Genomic DNA, 21,475 nt, shown 5'->3' with positions numbered 1-21,475 from the left:
GGTTTGCACACAAAGATGTAAAAACACAAAGTAAATCAAACGTCTCCATGTCTCACTGGACAAAATTGGAAGGTAAAACCTGCACTGATGTGTTCATAAAGTTTTGTTACACCAACCTGACAACAGTAATGGTAATAATCATCACCTCAGTCACTGCAGCTTACAGCTGCAAAGGTCCTGATTGGATTTGATATAATCTGACAGGACAGGTCACACACTTGTTCTAGGTCGTCTCACACACACATATGAGCTGTAAACCTCCTTGAGTTACATGTCTGGACCCTCATCGCATTTCTGCCGTTTGGATATAAACAAAAGAAGAAGTGATGAAACTATCCATCGCTGTGGTGCCTGCGTGCAGGAGGAAGACCCGTCCATCTCATCAATGAACGGTACGAATCCTTTAACCAAAATAACCACAACAGAGGAAACGCAGTATATGTTGTAGGATGAGATGCAGTGATGGAGGAGTGAGTAAAAGTACTAATACCTCACTGCGAAAACACTCCAATAAGGTAGAAGTATCTTGAATTTCTACTGTACTTAAATGTATTTCGTTAAGTTGCAGACATGCAAACATTCTGACTCATGGATCTGCATCTTCACACATTTCTAACATCTAAGAAAACGACAGTCATTCAAGGGTCTCAAAAACTTGCTCACCTCACAAGGAGATCAAGCAATAATTACATTTTTGGGCCCGACCCACTTGGATATTGTATTTTCTCTGTGAGGATTACGGTACAATGAAGGTATGAGAGTGTCACAGCAGATAATCCTGTTGAAGCTGACTGAGCCGGGTACAATCTCTGAGTCTGAAGTCACTAAAACTGCTCCTGTGAGACTTTGGCTTCTATTAAAATGGCATTAAAAGTCAAAATATTATTGATTTTATTAAAATTCAGTCCAAAAGGTTTCAAATAACCTTGAGTCAAGGGCTAAACTATGTTATAAATTCAGCTAAATGTCAAATATCAGAAAAATCAAAGCTAAACCCAGTGGCGGAATGTAACTAAGTACAGCTACTTCTTTACTTGAGTATTTCCATTTTATTCTACTTTATAGTTAGTTTAAGTTGTAGCTTCTGATGTATGAGCTGTCACAGTGGAAGAGTATCTCTACAAATCAATTTCACTTTTACTTTTCTCCAAATCCTTCGTTGTTCCAGGGAAGCAGCACCTTCAGATCGTCTTCCTCCAGGTTCTTGCTGGAGCTGATGAGCCTTGAGATACAATCATGGCACCGTGCCTTCATCACCGTACGTCAAACATGGAAGTAGACACCAGGAAAAGCTCCTGAAGTCGACCCATCATCCTTCCCTCCTCCTGTCAACTATTTTCCTCCATTCCATTCCTCTCCCTGTCTTTTACCCATGTATCTCTCTCCTCAACCCCCTCCATCCCTCCATGGACCCCTTTGGTTCCTCCTGGTTCTCCTGGCCTCCACGTATTTACTGCCCTGCCCAGTTCGGGCAGCATCGTTTCAGGTTGGGGTGGTGGGACCGTGGGGATGCGACCCCCTCTTTGCCAAGGCCCTTCCCAGTGTGGCGGCTCAGCTCGCCGTCAACCGCATCAACAGAGACCCCTCGCTGTCGTACGCTGCAACCTTCGACTATGTTGTGCTGCAGGTACGATGCTGATCTCAGCTTCATCAACCTGAAAATAATGTGAAATAAACCACTGAATGTAGCAGATCAAACAGCATCATATGTCATGTGTTTTGATGTTTTGTGTCAATCTAATGTCTGTGCATTAAGTACAGAGCTGGAGACAGGACGTGGTTAACTTAGCTAAGCACACAGACCAGAAACAGATGGAAACAGCTAGCCTGGCTCTCTCTAAAGTTAAAAGACAACTAGGACAACTGTATAACACATGCACATAAAAACCTTCTGGTAGGGTTTGGTTCACAAGAAACACTTGACTGACAAAAAAACGACAAATGCTTAGCCCCGGTCCAGGGCTGAAATATCAAAGCGAACCATTTCTGGCATTCAGTGCTCATGATATTTCTTAGAGAAGGTCAACGTACCAGCAAAACAACAAAAATACAGCTTACTCAGCTGCAGTGCATGAGATTTCCATTAAATATTAGGTTATATTTGGCCACATTTTAGCCAAATGCTATATTACATTGCATTGCATTGTTGCAATGAAGCTGCCATCAGCGGTAGCATTGACAGCGGTGCTGCTGAGTTCAACTCCAGTTGGTGAGCAAAGTTATCTTTCTTCATGGATTTTACATGGCTAAGTCTTAGACCAGGGTTTGACCAAAAGCTGCATAAATAACTGGGTCGGTGAAGCATTTAAGCACATTATTGGTTGAACATTTGAGCTGCAAGATGATTTTACAAACCAAACTAAAAATACAAACAGAAGCTAAGGAGGTGCAGCCACAGGATTGGTTAATTTAAGAATTTATTGTCACTTTTCAGGAGCCATGTGAGACATCAAGAGCACTGGAGGCCTTCATGGGTTTCTACACCAAGGCCACAGGGTTCATTGGTCCAGCCAACCCCGGATACTGTGATGCTGCCTCAATGCTGAGCAAAGGCTGGAACAAGGTGAGTGATGTTTCTGTGCGAGTGGTGTTTTAGAGGGAGTTGAGGTTTATGTGTGTATATGTAGAAATACCATGAAATAATTTTTTTTCCTCTCTTTCCAGCTGTGAAATGTCAATTTTCTGCTCTACTCTCCTCCTCCAGGTATTGTTTCCATGGGGTTGTGTTGGCTACGAGCTGGATGACGTTCGGAGCCACCCAACCTTTGCCCGGTCCATGCAGAGGCCGACCTCGGTGCTGCTCAGCATCATAAACTACTTCAGGTGGGCCCACATCGGCATCATCTCTTCCTCAGAGGACATCTGGGTGGAGACGGCCACCAAGGTTTGAATGTTTTTAGTTTCTCACATGTCTGCAAAGAACAGTCATTGGTTCGTTGGCTAGTATCTGCCTAGATCCTAGATCCCTCTGGTCAGTGTGTGTGTTGTCGCTATCCTGTCCAGGTAGCTGATTCGTTGAGGAGCCATGGTCTGCCGGTCAGGCTGGTCAGCTTTATGGAAAACACACCTCACGGAATAAGACGAACTCTGGCCAAAGTCCGCAAGATGAGCGAAATACGAGGTGAGCCTCAAAAAGGGGCTTCCTACAAACAACTACCCCAACATGTCATTGCTTCAGTTTTAGAAACGCGTCACCTGCAGCAAACTTTCATGTCTCGTCCTAGTTGTGATCCTCTGCATGCACTCGGCGCTGATCGGCGGTGAAGCCCAGAAGCTTCTCTTGGAGACGGCCTATGACATGCAGATGATCGACGGCTCGCTGGTCTTTGTGCCCTACGACACCCTGCTCTACAGCCTGCCCTACCGCAACGTCACCTACCCGGCTCTGAGGAGCAACAGCAAACTGCTGCGGGCCTACGACGCCATGCTGACCATCACCATTGACTCCCCCCAGGTGTCGTTCTACGAGGCCTACAGAGAGGCCATGGAGAGGAGAGAGGTGGCCAGGACGCTGAAGCCACAGCAGGTGATGCATGAAGGTTTTACAGAGGAGAGGAGGGCCTGCGCGCCGTTGTGATGCCCTCAAGCAAGGCGGTTTGAGCTCAAATCTGTCTGTGTGTCCTGCAGGTGTCTCCTCTCTTTGGCACCATCTACAGCTCCGTCCTTTTCATGGCTCATGTGGTGCATCGTGTTCGCCTATCAGGGGCATGGATGTCTGGGGGAAACCTGGCAACACACACCCGCAACCTGGCCTTCCAGGTACTAAAAGGATTGTGAAAGAAGACACAGTTTCTACAGTCATGAAGACTGGAATATGCAGTAAATCACTGGTGACCCATCTTAGAAAAAAATCGCTGCAATGGTGCCCTCTGTCATATCTTATTTACGTTGCAGGGCTTCAGCCATCCCATCAAAACCAATGGCTCCGGAGCAGCTCTGCTTGACTACCTCATACTGGACACAGATGGACTCTCCTGGGAGCTGAAGCCAACATACAGGTATACAGGACTGCGCCTACACCCATACTCAAACACAGGCAGTGCCATCTCAGGTGCTGCTGTTTTTTTGCATTAATAACTTGATCAATCCGCTTGACAGGATCGACACGGAGGTCGGTATGGTGCGATTCCTGGGCCGAGACATCCACTTCCCTCGCGGCAACCGGCCCAGGAAGGACTCCTCCTGCTGGTTTACTCCTGGAGTCATCTGCTCAGGCGGTTAGGAACTTTAAACTGTGATCTCAGACTCTACTGCATGTATACTTCACAAAAAAACTGATTAGCTTGGATTGTTTATATTACATTTCGTCCAGATATGTTCTCTAGCTGTACAGTGCACAGCTGTCCAACCTGTCTCATTAGAAATGTCACACCTGTTCTTTAGTCAGGTTTCTTTGATTCTTCAGAACTTTCAATTTCAATGTTTTCCATCAAAACTCTTCTTTTTGTCTTCCAGGGGTGGATCTGTTCTCGACCATCAGCATGTTCTTCGGAACGATGGCCACATCTGTTTTTGCAGTGGCGTTGATTTACTGCATCAGGTACAAATTAAGTGAAAATGAATTACAGGTAAAGAAGTTATTAAGAAAACGTGGTTGTTTGTTGGCTAGTTTTTGTTTTGTTATCAGTCACAGATATGTTTCTTGTTCCTGGTGAACTGCAGGACTGATTCACTCACCCCCGTCTCTCCACTTGTCCCTTGTTGCCTAGGAGACGCATCAATCAGATTCGACTGGTTAGGGGTCCAAACAAGATCTTGCTGACTCTGGATGATGTCACATTTATAAACCCGTCACTTAGCAACAAGGTCAGCTCCTGTTTGATTGCATTCGATATAGAAATAAAACCGCACAACAGGAAGTGTCAATTTCATGAATTTCATTTCATTTCCTGAAGTGTCAGGATCAAACATAAACATCAAAACTGGCAGTTTTTGTGTTACCGAGGTTGCCTTTAAAACTTATTCAATCTGAACACCTGTCTCACATCCTGAACCTGACTCCTTACAGAAGCTGAATCTGGACGACAGCAGGGCCAGCAACATGAGGAGCGTGTCAGAACGCAGCGTCACGTCGCCAGTCTCCACGCAAACACCGGCCACCTACGAGAACTCCAACGTCGTCATTTACGAGGTCAAACAGCAAGTTTAATACACGCAGCTCAATGACGACAGACTGCACTGTAAAGACATACAGACACAAAAACTAATTGTCTTAATCTAAGTGATCAACTTGGAAAGTTTCTTGGTGATATCTACTTTAGCAGGTTGAAGTAAGTAAGTAAAACCGTTAAATGAAAGTTCAGCAAGCAAACCGGCCACAGGGTGAGCAGACAGACTGGGTCCAGACAAGAGCAGGTGGCTTGATTTACCTGAGCACAAACACAAAATAATGTCAGGGAACTGAGCACTGACAGACAGAAAGAAAGACTCAACACATAAGGAGATCTTTGTCATTGCCACACTGTGAGGCAGACGATTTGACGAATACTGGATGATTTCCTGGAGCTTATATATTGTGTAGTCAGGTGGGTCTTAATTGCTTCAGTGAACACACCTGTGCTCAATTGGCGAGCAGGCTGGACCCACCTGTTGGCCCCGCCCTGCAGAGATTTCACTAAACGAGCCAGACAGGGAAGAGACAGACAAGAGACAAGAGGAGGGAAAAACATGACAGCACAAACGAGGGAAAAGGAGGGGAGGCTGCGGATCTCCACAGATATCCAATATTCACATTTCTTGTCTGGAAATGTATGCAAATTAGCTTATTCTTGATGACATAATTCCCTAATTAGAATGTTTAAACATAGAATTTAAGAAAACTTACATACAAAAAATATTTTCTTAATGTAAGTAATCAAATGCAGAACTTGTATGGTGATATTATTAATTAAAAATTTTCCCTATATACCCGTAAGAAAAAGAGTTCCATTGCCATTAACTTTTAATGGTTTGGGGTTATATTGTGAACCTGCTGTTTGGGGTTTCTCTCCTCCAGGGTGACTGGGCGTGGCTGAAGAGACTCCCTGATGGAACGTTTAGCAACATCAACCCCAAAACCAGCCATGTGTTTGAACTGGTACATGACATCGTATCTGTTTAGTATCTAGTATATATTTATAATTAACAAAAGTCACGAAAAACGCAGCCAATAAAAGAAACCGGCATCATGAAGTTCTGGGTTTTGTTGTGGTAACAGATGAAGGACATGCGTCACGAGAACGTCAATCCTTTCCTGGGCTTCTTTCACGACTGTGGCGTGTTCGCCATCGTGACCGAGTTCTGCTCCAGAGGAAGTCTGGAGGACCTGCTGCTAAACGAAGACGTCAAACTGGACTGGATGTTCAAGTCGTCTCTGCTGCTGGATTTGATTAAGGTCAGCAGGGAGGGAAGGCGGGACAGGAGCAGATAAGACAAGTGGAGGTGGCGGTGGCGTGTGACAGGAAGGGCTGGAAGTGAACATGATATATAACCTTCCCTCCATCTGCAATTAAACTACAGTTTCATTTATAATAAAACATCATATTCTATAAGATGGCGAGTCTATAAAACTGGTGAAAACAGTCAGACTTGCTGGTATTCTGTCTCAGGGTATGAAGTACCTCCACCACCGCGGAGTGTCTCACAGTCGTCTGAAGTCCCGTAACTGTGTGGTGGACGGACGTTTTGTCCTGAAGGTCACGGACTACGGCTACAACGAGGTTCTGGAGGCTCAGCGGTTCCCCTACATCGAACCACCTGCAGACGGTGAGAGATGACGATCCGGGGGTCACCTTCACTTGTTTCACCTTCGCTACAGCAGAAAACTGACGCTGTTCTGTGGGTTCCAGAGTTGTTGTGGACGGCTCCAGAGATCCTGAGGATCTCTGGGCAGCCGGGGCTGCACGGGACCATGCTCGGGGACGTGTACAGCTTTGCCATCGTCATGCAGGAGGTGGTGATCAGAGGGCCTCCATTCTGCATGATGGACCTGTCCGCCACAGGCAAGATAACTACTTTAATCCAGGAATTAAATTAATTAAGTTCTTGTGACAAGTTAAACTTTAAAACTTACATCCAAACTGTCCCCTAAACAGCAGTGAAGGAACTGAACTCTCTGACAATACAGTTTGTCCTCTCAAAACTGAGCTATTATATGTTACGCTAACAATAGCGCTAGCATAGCATGCATAGCTGTGGCAGAAGTATTCCAGCAAATGTTGAATAGACTGTCATGATGTCGGTAGTGATATTTTCAGTCCAAAGAGGATGAATCATACTGACTTTGGTGATCCCATCATGTTCCCTCTAGCGCCACCATGAGGATGACCTGCGCCATCACTTGTCCAATACTTTTGGTTGTTATGACCAAAATACCCGCAAAACGAACAACAGTCCCACCAGCCTCAGCTGTACTTTGCATTAATGCTAATCAGAAACGTTAGCATGCACTGAACTAAAATGGAGAACATGGTGAATTTAAACACCTAAGCATCACCATCTGAACATTGTTAGCATGTTAGCATTCTGGAGCTAGCATTTAGGTCAAAGTCTCACCAATCAGCTATCATGTTAACACACTCTTGCCTAAAATCTTAGACATGTGAACCCATTTGATGAGAAGTGGAGATATCTTGATCTGAAGAGTGTTTCCCTCGTTGGCCGACATTGTCATCACGGCCGACGTTTCTCTGTGTTTTAGACATAATCGAGAAGCTGCGTAAGCCTCCTCCTCTGTGTCGGCCGGTGGTCAGTCCGGACTACGCTCCATTAGAGTGCATCCAGCTGATGAAGCAGTGCTGGAACGAGCAGCCGGACAAGAGGCCGGCCTTTGACGAGATCTTTGACCAGGTGGGCTGGATTCTGTGGTACCACTTTAACTGCCAGTATAGATTCAGAAACAGGTGAAGTTAACCACATCTTCAAGTGTGTGACCTGCAGATACAACGAATAGATATATACTAGCCATAGTGAACAAATCACTGGATAGCTGTACCATATTGGGTGTAAAATGGTCTATTTTGCTTTGGTAAAATGTATTTGCTATATATATCTGTATTTTATTTCTGCCCTTTATTCCTTCCCGCCCGCTCAGTTTAAGAACATCAACAAGGGGAAGAAGACCAACATCATCGACTCCATGCTGAGGATGCTGGAGCAGTACTCGTCTAACCTGGAGGAGCTGATCAGGGAGCGGACGGAGGAGCTGGAGATCGAGAAGCAGAAGACAGAGAAGCTGCTGACACAGATGCTGCCTCCGTAAGCTAACGTAGACTCGCTCGTACAAAACACACCAAAACATCTGCACACTTGCAAGAGAAGGTTGTATATATGTAAAGATTTACTGCATGCAGACACATATGGGTGCCAAATTATGATACTGGCTGGTTGATGATTGGAGGATAATGTCAGGCAATGTCTGGAAACACACAGCAGGGTTAACAATAAACACATTGCAGAAAATGTGCATGAATCTGTTTGTTTTGTAGATGCTCTATCTTAAAGCACAAATCAAAAATACACTTGTACGCTGCAGGTCTGTGGCCGAGGCTTTGAAGGTGGGCGGCACCGTTGAACCGGAGTATTTTGACAATGTGTCGCTCTACTTCAGCGACATCGTCGGCTTCACCACCATCTCGGCCAACAGCGAACCCATCGAGGTGGTCGACCTGCTCAACAACCTCTACACGATCTTTGACGCCATCATAGCAAACCACGACGTCTACAAGGTGCTGTGTCCCATCTTTCACCTCTGCTGCCGCAAATATTGTGGTGTCAGGCGTTCAGTCCCATTAGATCCCATTATCACTCTTCTCTACTCCAGGTGGAGACTATCGGCGATGCTTACATGGTGGCGTCGGGTGTTCCCGTCCCTAACGGCAACCGCCATGCTGCAGAGATAGCTAACATGGCCCTTGACATCCTGAGCGCGGTGGGAACCTTCAAAATGAGACACATGCCTGACGTCCCTGTCAGGATACGAATAGGACTGCACACAGGTGAGGAACGATGCCACACTGGACATACTGCACTGCAAGTTAAAGTCCTGCAGTCAAAGTTGTATATAAGTTAAATATACTTAAAATATCAAATGTGCATTAATCAGCCTGTTTTCAGCTTTGTGATGATGCATTTTCCAACTAATGACCTGTAGCTGTGTGTGTGTGTGTGTGTGTGTGTGTGTGTTTGACTGTTGTAGGTCCATGTGTAGCAGGTGTTGTAGGTCTCACCATGCCGCGGTACTGTCTGTTTGGAGATACAGTGAACACCGCCTCTCGTATGGAGTCCACCGGCCTGCGTAAGCTACAGTTTATGGATAAAAATAACCAGACAGCAATGGCCGACGCTGTGGATAAAATACTTGACAGAGAAATAAATCTAGATTCTAGAGCTGAAACAATTAGATCAACAGGAAAATGATTGAGAAACTATTTTGATTATCGATTATTGTGTCGTTTTTCAACATCTAATGGAGCCAACTTTTAAAATGCGGCTGCGAGTGCGATAAGGCAAACGTCACATTTGCATTTAATTGTCTCTTCTCACATTTTCTAGGCAAACAATTCATCATTAATAAAGAAAATAATCAGCAGATTCATTTGAAATAAAAGTAATCATTAGCTGCATATATATTGTATGGTCATATCACACAACTCTACTCTGAAATCATAAAAAGCACAAGTTGTCTTAAATTTGGCTAAAATGAGAGGTCTGGTGAACATGACCAAAATTAGAAACTCTTGTGTTTTTGATCAAAGTGACATGTGGGCACTACTATGATGTCTTCTTGATGCCTGGAAATTACAATGAAGATCGCTTTGTTTGCTGCAGCCTACAGGATCCACGTCCACCAGAGTACAGTGAAGGTCCTGCGGGACCTAAACCTCGGCTACAAGCTCGAGTTGAGAGGCAAGACCGAAGTCAAGGTACGACCCTTCACCAGGCAAATGATGTTTCTGCATGTGGATGAAGAACAGCCCCTCACTGCCACCATCTTTGACTTCCTCTTTCTCAGGGGAAAGCAGTCGAGGAGACGTACTGGCTCGTCGGGAGGGACGGATTCACCAAACCTCTGCCCGTTCCTCCAGAAGTCAAGTCCGGGTAGGAACAACTGTCCTTTCTCCTCCTTCATCCCTCCTCCTCATTTATTCTGTGCCTCCCTCATACCTGCGCTGGTCGTCTTTGTCTGCTCACGTCTGCCGTCAACCCCTCAGAATAATTCCTCTTTTAGTGCGTTCATGCATTTTTGCTGTTTCTTCCTTTCTTTATGCTAAGCTAGGCTAATCGCCTCCCAGCTCTAGATCTCTACTAAACGCACACACATGAGATTGGTATCGATCTTCTCATCTAACTCTGAGAAGGATGGCTGTGGTAGTGTTGTTGTGATGTTCAGCACCACCACGAGTGAAACCAGCAGCCTATATTAGCAGCGTTAAGGCCCCCTACAGGATAGATGCAGAACTCCAGACTCTTTACAACAAGTAGTCCAGCCAAGCAATGCACAAGTAGCTGAGTTGATTTAGGATTAGTGTTTGTGTGTGTGTGCTTTACGTTCACGCTGTTAACTTTGTCCAACAGGCAAATGGCTCACGGGCTGCAGATGGCCGAGATAGCCCAGTACAAGAAACGGAAAGCCGAGAAACAACAACAGGAACTACTTGCAAAGAAGAAAAACTGAGGTAATGTTATGCATTCCAAAAAAAATGTATAACATTAGTTGCTCGGTCGGCAACTTGACTCGTCCTTTCAGGCGAGGGATGTGGGGATTCTGTCCTTAAAATAAAATTTAACCTTTAAACGTCTGCATTACCATTTTGAATTGTTGGTCACTTACAAAACTCAGTTCTTCTACTTTACGAGTTCTTTTTTAAAATGTGTCATCTGGCTGTCAACATGTTGCTGCTGCTGCTGTCGCTCGAAAACCTCAAATATTTATTTATATGTTTATCACGAGAGGAGAGTTTGCAGTTAAAAGGTCAGGGTTGAATTCAGAACAGCATCACTGGATTCTGTGAGCAGCGATGGGCTGAAATAAAATCTTAAATCAGGTGATGCTTCTTTAAATCTGGAACAGGTGCGTTTAGATGAACAGGTGCAACACTGTGATTGATAACAGATCCTCTGTGATCACAGGAAAGGTCATAACAGGAATAGGTGCTAAGATCACCACTCTTACATCTCTGCATCAAGTAGAGCCTGGAGGTGATTAGCATAGCTTAGCATAATGGCTGAAAGCAGTGGAGAACAGGCTCTGTCGTCACAATAAAATGCAAAACACAGATCTGCTAAATTTGCACGTATCTAGCAAGCTAGAGCGTAGCCAGGCAAGCAGCAGATCACTTTTCAAGCTGTGTTCCTTTACAAAAACCTGGGTATCTTTAACGAGACCTCATTTTTCCAGCTAAACTGGATGTTTTAAGCCAAAACATGATCTATTCCGAACCTTAACCAAGTAGTTTTTGTGCCTAACCCTAACCAGACCTTAACCACAGCACTGACACAACATAAAACTGAGATTTCCACTGTAAAGAAATGTAACGTTTGAACATGAAGAAACATAAAGCTTCAATATATTTGTGGTTTGCAGAAATGCACAACGGCGACAGTTTTTCTGGAGATTAGCTTGTCAGTGTTGGTGGTATATTCTCTTTATCTCAGACAAAGCTAGGCTAGCAGTGTCCTATTTGTTTTTAATGCGAAGCTAAGCTAATCACCTCCTGGCTCCAGATCTGTGCTCTAGTCCCAGATATAAGATTGATTTTCTCATCCAACGCTCAGCAAGAAAGCGATTAAATTTTTTCTCCAAAATGTCACTTTAATGATTCTGTTATTTTAGTGTTTTATGGCAGCATTTTTCCCATGTTGTGTTAAATTTTGTCTTCCCTCCTCCTGACTCCCTCCCGCCCCCTCTCCTCCTCTCAGCTCCCCCATCGGCGTCGCAAAGGACGAGTCAAAGGACCTGAAGCAGGTGTTTCACAAGGCGGTGAAGAAGATCTCTCACATCCGCGTCGTAAGTCAGCTCCAGGCGCTCGACGACGACGACAACGTCATGTTGTCGCACCACTGACACACCTGTGAAGTGCACCACCTTGCACCTGGACCTGGAGCTCCAGCAGGACTCTCACTGCTGGGCCGGGCTGTCAGCGCTAAGACCGACCACAGAAAACTATGACCTTTGAACTGTATCAGAAGTGATCGACGAAGACCCTCATGAGCTTCACGCCAAGGACAAAGAGTGTCATTTTGCACCAGTGTCTCACAGGAAAGCATCATTTCCTGGCTGGTGACCATCCACCGAGAAAAGTTTCCAGGAGGAGACGAAGGCCGATGACAGTGTTCGTTCAGATTATCACTGTGTGTGTGTGTGTGTGTGTGTGTGTGTGTGTGTTAACAGCTTGAGTTGACTAGATGAAGTCTTATGTTGAACTATGTATAGAGGCTGAGAAGCGGTGACTCAGCGAAGCAGGGATCTACAGACGCCGCCCATCAGCAGCAGAGGAACGCAGCTAATCTCTCCTTCACTTCCTCCCCCGTCCCCTCCCTGTTCCCCTCTCCGGAGGGAGGAGAGGTAAGGAGAGAGGTGATTCAAGGAGGGAAGAAAAGACGGCTCCACCTTTTTGTTTTTACTTCCTGTTTATGGAGGTTTTTGGCATCTTGGCTTTGTGGCGCCAAGTTGTTGATATTGGAAAAACACAAATAAACTGCCAGAATTAATCACTGATCTTCAGGTACTCATATTAGGCAGTTAAAGAGTCATAAATTATTGCCATGAATCGACTGAGAGACAGAACAGAGCACACGTTGGTCCCCGGCCAATCACAGCACCTCGTCTTTGACCACCTGTGTGATGTCATCAGGACGGGGGTGATCAGGAATGTAAACAAACAAAGGCATCCAAAGCGACGTGATACTGGCTTCCACAACGCGTCATCGTTCCTCCTTCGCCTCGCCGCGTTTGCAGCAGAAGAGCGCTCTGAGCTCCTATTGGTCGACGTCACAAGCGTCTCAGATGTAGCTTTGGTAGATGTGAGCTAAAGCGATCAGCTGTCAGGCCTGACATTTTCATTCCGGACAGCCTGCATCTGTCGGATCAGGCTATTACCAGGCTCATGTGGTCTACATTCACAGAGGTTTAACACACATTAATGTTTAAAAGAATAACTTCAATGGATGAATTAGCAACAGTGTTGCAGATCGGCCTGGAGGTCTAATGGGGCAACCTTGAACCACTACGCCCCTGGTTCACCTGGTTTCCTGTCATATCTCTGCTGTCAACCATGATATTTCATAATCACCATTAAAAACATCGTGCAGCAAACCCCCTCATGATAATTAAAGACTAAGATAGTCCAGATAGTCCACAGGTCTGCTCCCGTGAGAGAGGGTCAAATCTCAACTGCATCTGAGGTCGGATTAGTGGTGGTTGTTTCATTTTACAGCAGGAAGCAGATTCTTTCCTTCTCTGATTTTATGTCATCGTCACAAACGCTTAATGTACTCTGATGTTTTATTGGTTAAATTTAGTTCAGACAGGTTTATGTTTTTAATTTTGTGCTTATAGTTGGAAATGATCGTGTTCTTTAGATTTAGATGAGTGACAGTATCGAATCAACTTTATTTTTGTTACCAAACCTGCCTCACAAACACTGCAATAAATGCTTTGGTGCTTGAATTCAGTGTAAAGACGTTTGGTAATTGAGTTTATCACTGTGCTTGAGAGGCTGGTTTTTAAACAAGCTCACAGCGCCCCCTGGTGGCGCAACCTAAAATAAACTAAAGTTTGTTTAAGCTACAGAAAGCCTCCTGGCAGCTCAGCAGGATTATCTCTGCTGATCCTCAGTGTGTGTGTGTGTGTGCGTGTGTGCGTGTGTGTGTGTGGTGGTCTGTTTAAAATCCATAAACACACAGGAAGCTTACCATCCTCTTTTTACTGAATGTATGCAACTCCAGCTCACACACGGTGGTGGACGATGTAAAAAAAAAGTAAAAGTAGCCGCACTACAGTGCAGAAATACTCTGTTACAAGTAAAAGTCATTGCTGGAGTTCTTCTGAATTTCCCCAATAAAGCATCAATAAAGTTTTATCTTAATCTATAAGAATACATCATTATTTATTTCGTTATTACATTTTGGGTTATTAATCCAAATCTGCAAATTAAATAGCAACTAAAGCTGTCAAGTGTACAGTAGCAGGAAATGTAAATACTCTAGTAAAATAAAAGTACCTTAGAACTGTACTTAAGTACAATATGTAAGTAAATGTAATTATTACTTTCCACTACTGCTCATGCATGTGTATGTTGTCACACACAGATTCTTTCTTATCCTATCGATCATCTCATGACCCCTCACATTTACTTCGGGACCCCTGTCATGTTTCTGCACTGCATCTCCCAGAAAACCACCCGTCAATCAAACAGTGTAGGCGGGGCTGTGAGGGTCTCCATCCTTTCTCTTGATGAGGCCTGCGGGTGGCGCTGTTTCCCCGTCTGCGCTGTCTCGATGGCTTTTACTTCTCATGGTGGCAGCAGGAAACAAATCATGCTGAGAAAACAACACTTGTTGTGTGTCTTCTTAAGGAGGGCCGAGTGTTTGAAACATAGTGAAACTGGATCTGTGAACTGGATTTTGGTTGAATCCAGAACTGTAGCCAGAATTTTAGAAATACTGAGGCCAAATCCCCGACTTGCCACAGGAAAACTGTGTGTGTGTGTGTGTGTGTGTGTGTGTGTGTGTGTGTGTGTGTGTGTGTGTGTGTGTGTGCGTGTGTGAGGGAGTGTCTACAAATACTCACATTTTTTCAAATAACTTGCATTATATTTTTTGCAACGTTTTATTGCCCTCAATTATGGTCTGAAAATAGTTTTTAAAGCTTTCTTCTCACTTCCAGGAATGTAATTCTGGTAGACAGCATAATTTATTTAGTTTGTTGCCCAAAGACAGTGAAAATTTTAAGATTTTTCATCTTAAAAAAAATAGAATCAACCTTAGAAAACCGTGTCAGACACGTCACAACGAGCACAAACAGCTTATTAACCAGACGGCTACTGGTTGCACTGCTTGGTGGAAACACATTCGGGCCGCTGACGCTGACAGGCATCGTTAAGAAACACCATCCCTCTCGAACATCTCGCAGGCGTGTAGTTTATATGTCGTCCAGCAGTCAGCGACGAGCTCCCGACAAGCTGTCGCGTGTGGAGGCCGCAGAGCTGAGATTATCTGCGGATTTACACGGTTATCCAGGCGTTAATGGCAGTTTGTTTGGGGGCAGAAAGAGGTTAGTATAGATTATGATATGGTGATATAGAATAGGAGGAATATAGATTGGAAAGATTAGATAATGTTGAGGAATGGGAGATTAGGCCAGGATTATTCGTGCAAACATGAGCCACTGCTGTCCAGTCAGACTCTTTTAATCAAAAATACACCACAAGTCAAGACCCTGTAGCACAAAACACATGCAGACACATGACTAACTCTAAATATGAGGGAATTAGTTTACGGCATGCATCACAGAAAGTTCATGATCAATAAGCAGCTTGTTATATTTACAGGAATTGTTCATTGATCAGCTTAGTTTAGCACGAAAAGGGAGGGAGGGAAGGAACTACCCGACTGTTTCCTCTCTGTACACAAACACAAAGGTAAAAACACTAATTGTTCTTAGAAGCAGGAAGTAACAACAGTCGGGTGCATCTACTTCCTGCTTCTTGCTGTCAGTTAGGTTGCCTGGTTTGGTTCCAAACTGTATTTTAACTGCAGCTACAGCCAGTTTAGCTTAGTTAGAGCAAGAAACACTGCATGATGCTAAGTTTTTTTTTTTTTTTTTTTTTTTGTCCTTTTTATTTCAGGCTAAAAACATAAGAAGAAATATATATATATATTGCTGGAATTTTCCACCTTTCTCTCTATAGATTCAATAGGTTGAATTGGGAAAGTGAATGTGATGTGAATCAGTGCTGAAAATACACACTGACATGCATTCATGTGTGGAAACTGATCTTCCATTCCACCTGGATTTATTCCCCTCAAGTTGGCTTCACAAACCTTTAGGTCACAACTGCAATAAAAAAAAAATAATGGCAGGAAACCAAAAAAGCAGTTTCATGGAGACAATAAACGGTCAAAACAACAAGCTAAACTTAAAAAGATCATAAGACTTTAAAATCTTAAACTGAAGCTACTGTGTAAAAAGCCAAAATATGAGCAATAATAAAGATGCCTAACACAATGTTAATGTACTGTAAAACCTCACATTCAATTTATTTCTTACATATTTTCTTTGAATGCACCAGCACATAGATTCAAATGTCTATATGTTTACTGTCAGAAAACTGCACTGATTACATGTTAAGCGGTTTCAGGTGATCACCACTTTCATACAAGTACTTCTGAACACATGAATTATATAAATATATAGTAAGTACTTGCTACTTTCAGGAAATATATTATAATGTGTACTTTCTGCATCATACACAGCACAGAGGTTGACTGGAAAATATATTTGTTTGGATGTTACTGATCACAAAATCAATGTAGGACTGAGTGCTTTTGAAGATGTGCAGATTTAAGCTATTTGTTCCCAGTTGGATAAATAAACTGTCTGTCTGTGTCTGTTTAAATTGCATTGTCAAGAGCAGCAGCAGCAGCGGTGTCGCAACTGTGCTTGTTCTGAAATAACAGAGCGAGGCTGTAACAAAGGGACGCATGCTTTCCTTTGTGTTTCCTGTGTGTGTGTTTCAGCTTTGTTGGCTCTGCTCCTTTGTTGCAAGTACAATAGCAGCAGAGGATTTGCTGCAGGGAGCAGTCGCGACCAGCAGAGGGCGCGGTGGTGTCAATGTGTCAATAAGGAGGAGAGAGGAGGCAAACGTAAGAAAGAGGTTCAGCCATGAGGTGGCCATAAAGATGGAAGAAACTGGGAGAATCAACTAAATAAACAGCAAAATAGAAGCTTCACAAATATGTGTGTATGTAAATGAATTTCAACAGTTTTTTTAATTATTCTGAAAACTTTTCAATTATTTTAGAGAGGAACAAACATGATCATATGAACCTGTCAGAGGGTCCCGGGGCAGATACAGGTCGCCTATGAACACCCCAATTCTCATCAACAAACCACTCAAACACTGTGTTATTATTAAGTTAGAAAAAAAACACTGTTGTGCTCAATGCTTAATTAATATAACATGTTGGGTTTTTATGGTTTGTTTTGTCTTAAGGGTATGCTGAAAAATATTGGATTGCTCTGTATATAAAATATACACTAAATTACACCATTTCAAGGGAACTGACCAATCTTTTTATTCTGCAGCTAATTTTGTTTAATTGACACCAGAGAAAGACGCTCACAAAGGTTGCTGTCACATTCTTCCCCAATCTTAAAAATTAAATCACAATCCATCAACCCACATGACATTACTGTATCTCCCTCCTGTGTGTCTGTAGACCAGGACAACTGACGCCAAAGCACATCGACCACATTAATGAACCGATGCAAAATTTGCATCATTCAGCCGACAAGCTACTACACACATGCAAACACACACCTATGAGAGGACAGTGTCTTTGTTGGCTCTTGTCTCACTCCCACAGTCAAACAACTGAAAACAGTGTCTTAATTCTCATGAAATCATAGAACATCTTGTTTTATTTTAAAGCCCAGCACCACACCTATTATTTGGGAAATTACTCAGCAGTGATGCGTGACGGCGTCACTGTAGCAGTGAGAAAATCTGATTTTAACCTGAAGTGAGGGAGTGTTTTGTGTTTCTCTGAATTTTGAGGAAATTCAGCAGGATTTGGGTTTCTGCAGAATTTCAGAGGTGCAGGCAGAATCTGAAATGCTCCTCCGTTAATATTAAAAGTGAAACAGGGTGAAAGGTCAAAGGTTAGGTTCGCTTAGTGTTCTCACAGCAGCGGATGAGAGGTTTGACTGGTGTCACGCCAGACGGAGGTTAGCGGAACCGGGCTTCCTGTGAAAAGCAGCTGATATTTCCCCGGGGAAGAGTCGGGTTGCCTGTCGGCTCGATTGGTAGCTAGCTGCCATTGTGGGAGAGACTGCAGGCCGGTATTCCGGCTCTCATAATGCTGTCCCGTTTTTCCGTAACAAGAGGTTAAAGAGGTGAGAGAGTGAGTGCGAGAAAGAGGCTAACGCAAAAGGAGATGATGGACAACGCTTTGAAATCACATTTTTTTTGTGTTTTGTCTCAATAAAACTTGTCAAATTATGAGATGAGTCAAGTTCACCTAAGGTGCACCACAGGTATCCACGGTATAGTCAGCCAGGCTAATGCTAAGCTAGGTTTGGCAGATTTTAAAAAATATGCCAACATTTCAGGAAACTGTGCATCACATGAGAAGATTGATAACAATTTTATATCTGTGTTCACAAATGATAAATAAGACAAGGACATATTTAGCCTAGCTTAGCTCAAATACTCATAGCAGAGAAGAGAAGACATGCTAGTTTCATAAAAAAAGGGAAAAAAACCTAAAACTTCCAGCTACTCCCAAATAGATGTGGGAACCTCTTAGCTAGCAAGCTGGTCAGCTATACGAGAGTCAAAGAAATGTGCAAATGTGGTACTGCAGTTAGATTAGCTGTCAAAGCTAACGTAGCCTGATAGTCACATTTGATAAATTGCCATTTTGCTGAAACTCATCAGTTCAACTTGGCATTGTGTTCATGTTTGTCAGCTTCTTGTTGGGAAGGTTTTTTGTTAGTTTTGTCCAAATTGGTCAAAAAAGAGTGACATTTCTGTCCTGCTAACGTAACTTTAGCAACAGCAGTGTTGCTGCGGTTACCTTTATATATCTGATAGTGATAGATGAACTATACCAACTTAGCATCAATAAACATAACACAGAGCTTATCTGAATAGCTGACCAACTCAGAGATATGTCCTGTGATGTGGAGAAAGTTCTGGAATTAGCGCTAAACTAGCTTGTTAACCGCTCTGTTTGTTTTCTGCTTCTGTGTGTGTGATTTATGTGTATTCTCTTTAGGTACAATATGGCAGCTTTGGAGTTGTTGGAAGGCACCACAGCTAACTGCTAAGCTAGGCTACATCTTGGAAAGTGAACACCCAAACATTAAATTGATATTGAGGTTGAAGGTGACCTTGGAAACAGGAGCATGACCTCGTGTGGACACTGTTTTGTCGCCTAAACAGAAGTTTAGTGTCTCATTTAACTCCTGCAAAGAAATAAATTTCCCAAAAAGTAAAAGTATTTATTTAATTTTGTATAATTGTGCAGAGAAAATATTCCAAAAATATTCAGCAAGAAAAATAATTGGAGAGAATATGAAGAACTATGGATCGGGACAGGAATAAATTTGCAATAGCTGCAAAAGAGTTTTTCGTATTGACAGTGACATATTGAGAGGCAGATACAGACAGGTGGTCCTCTGGTACAACATGGCACCAGCTCTGCCGGGGTGAAGGGTACGATTCCCACTGGGACCAGCTGCACCGCACATGATCCCACTCATGATGCTGAAAGGTGTTTGAGATAAAAGGTCCCAGCAAATTGTCGCATGCAAAGTGTAGTAGAGGTTCGGAAAGCCGAGCGTGGCATTCTCCGAGGCGTGGAAGAACACGGATACCTCCCCTGGGCCGAGGGGGTTGTCCTCCTCAATTACTCCATCTAGGTTCCCATGGAAAACACAGCTGGGGCTTGAATCTCGGCTGTCGCACATGCACGCTCTCTTAATAAGCGTTGTGTAGCTGCCCTGAAAAAAACTTAATATCGCTCCAGAGGGAGTCCAAGTGTGGTGGGTGGCCGATGCCGTACATGGTATGGTGTAAACAAACCTGGATTTGATCTGAACCCATCACCTGTGCCAAAGCGGGGTTTGGTTTTAGCCAAAGAGGATGCAGGCCGTGTGAGGTCACCCCAGTTGGCTTGACCCTTGCTGACACTGTGGTTGGCCAGCACCCAAACTCACCAGAGGGTTCTCACATGACTGGAGCAGCGATGTGTTTTAGTAAACCTCCGGCACTGCAGGAAAGAGGTCCAGAGTTTGGGGAGCTGTTAGTATTCTCAGTATTTGGGTAAAAGATCTAAGGAAACTGGAGAAGCTTTTATCTACAGGTGGAAAAGAGATGATAAACACATGTTCAACATTAGGGTAGGATACTGGAGACGGAGATAAAGCACACATATGAATCAGCTCACAACTTTTGAGGTTCTTTTTCATTTTGTAGCTACTCTACATTAAGACAAACGCTGTGTTTTGGTTGCAGGTTACCGTGCAGAATAAGGTTTTACATGCACAACATCGATAAGATCAAACAAAGTGATTCTTAGTTAGAGATGAATCCAGCCACAGCTGCATTGATGTGGCCTGTGTGAATGACATTACATTGATCTCAATTACAAACAAAACTCATTCAAAGTGTGACTTACTAACAGAAGTACAGTCAGCTGATATCTTTCAAAAGAAAACTGAAACTCATATCTTAAAACCTACTTTCACAAAGAAACTTTAAATACATTTTGTACTTTATGTCACCTTTACTTACTGATGATTCTGTTCATTTTAAAAATTAGTTTTATTTGTTGTGTCTCATTCTGTTCTCTCTTTTTATTTGTATTCTTTGAATCACATTGCATTTATATTTGCACGCTGTATTAATAACTGAGGTATATGATCAGGTGAATCAAATATCAAACACATGTCAGATTAAGCATGACAACAGGTAAACTGATGTTTAAAATGTAGGCCACTCTTAGTTGTGGTACGTGAGGTCAGGCAGGGCAGATCGGCAAGAGGGAAACCAGACGTGGTAATGTGTACATAGGGGCTTATTCGGACGTAAATCCCCTATAGAGGTGGATATATGTTGACAGGTATAATTGGTAACAGCAGAGGAAAACATTCCTCGGAAAGACAATTCGCAGAACATGATCTTGTTTTTGAGTTAGGGAAGATATGGGTGGAGTAAGACAAAACGTCATGCTATATATTGTATTGTCTGTGTGTTAACGGCAGAGTGACCTGACCCTGAAGCTCTCTCAGCATCTGGTCTGATACTTCTGGTCTTGTTAATAAAGTTTTCTTCAGCACAAGCTTGTATCAGCGCTTGTATCAGCAGAGTTCTTCCTATAATATTAGAATAATCATCATCATAAAATACACAAAAATTTACTTGAAGTGACAAAAGTATAAGTACTCCTTATTACTATTATTACCAGTATTATTACTGATGCATTATTGTGTAAGCAGTGTGTTGCAGTTAGAGGTAATTTAGGTAATTTGAACTATTTAATATTAGAATTAATCAATAACAATGCATATTGTTTTCAAAGCTGCTCATGTTTTTTTTTTTTGTTTTTTTTTATTTATTTTCAACCACTGGTAAAAAGGTAAAAATGTGTCTGAAGTGGGTCACATATTTTAGAATATATTTTCCATTTTGATAGCAAATGGCTCATATAAACTTACTTTGAAGGTTTTCAAGTAAGGTGTAAAATAAATAACCAAAATATAGACACT

The 21,475-nt window shown here is 43.1% G+C and overlaps 1 protein-coding gene across 3 annotated transcripts; it reads left to right on the top strand.

Moving 5' to 3' along the window:
- The first annotated feature begins 260 nt into the window (after positions 1 to 260).
- Positions 261 to 14,001, top strand: gc2 (guanylyl cyclase 2). 3 transcript variants are annotated; one of them, XM_041964624.1, is made up of 25 exons: positions 261 to 392; positions 1,169 to 1,627; positions 2,435 to 2,563; positions 2,705 to 2,884; positions 3,004 to 3,121; positions 3,225 to 3,526; positions 3,628 to 3,759; positions 3,895 to 3,998; positions 4,099 to 4,217; positions 4,456 to 4,540; positions 4,710 to 4,806; positions 5,009 to 5,131; positions 5,996 to 6,076; positions 6,197 to 6,373; positions 6,588 to 6,744; positions 6,828 to 6,980; positions 7,679 to 7,827; positions 8,072 to 8,235; positions 8,513 to 8,705; positions 8,801 to 8,975; positions 9,176 to 9,274; positions 9,808 to 9,902; positions 9,992 to 10,077; positions 10,555 to 10,655; positions 11,899 to 12,018. In XM_041964624.1, the coding sequence occupies exons 2-24, from the start codon at positions 1,373 to 1,375 to the stop codon at positions 10,652 to 10,654; spliced, it is 3,273 nt and encodes a 1,090-aa protein (XP_041820558.1). In that variant the 5' UTR covers positions 261 to 392; positions 1,169 to 1,372; the 3' UTR covers position 10,655; positions 11,899 to 12,018. The 3 variants fall into 3 exon arrangements, with proteins under 3 accessions (XP_041820558.1, XP_041820557.1, XP_041820556.1); XM_041964623.1 differs by lacking the exon at positions 10,555 to 10,655 and having other exon boundaries at positions 2,438 to 2,563; positions 11,899 to 14,001; XM_041964622.1 differs by lacking the exon at positions 10,555 to 10,655 and having other exon boundaries at positions 11,899 to 14,001.
- Positions 14,002 to 21,475: the final 7,474 nt, after the last annotated feature.

The sequence above is a fragment of the Chelmon rostratus genome, chromosome 23, assembly GCF_017976325.1.
Source record: "Chelmon rostratus isolate fCheRos1 chromosome 23, fCheRos1.pri, whole genome shotgun sequence".
NCBI classification, from domain to species: domain Eukaryota; kingdom Metazoa; phylum Chordata; class Actinopteri; order Chaetodontiformes; family Chaetodontidae; genus Chelmon; species Chelmon rostratus.
Note: the sequence above shows the minus strand (reverse complement) of the source record. Positions and strands in the feature narration are given on the sequence as shown.

Coding starts and splice junctions, on each gene's coding strand:
- gc2 (XM_041964622.1), top strand. CDS start 1,373: ATGTATCTCTCTCCTCAACCCCCTCCATCCCTCCATGGACCCCTTTGG. Junction 4,807..5,008: donor ACCCGTCACTTAGCAACAAG/GTCAGCTCCTGT, acceptor GACTCCTTACAG/AAGCTGAATCTGGACGACAG. Junction 9,903..9,991: donor GAGGCAAGACCGAAGTCAAG/GTACGACCCTTC, acceptor CCTCTTTCTCAG/GGGAAAGCAGTCGAGGAGAC.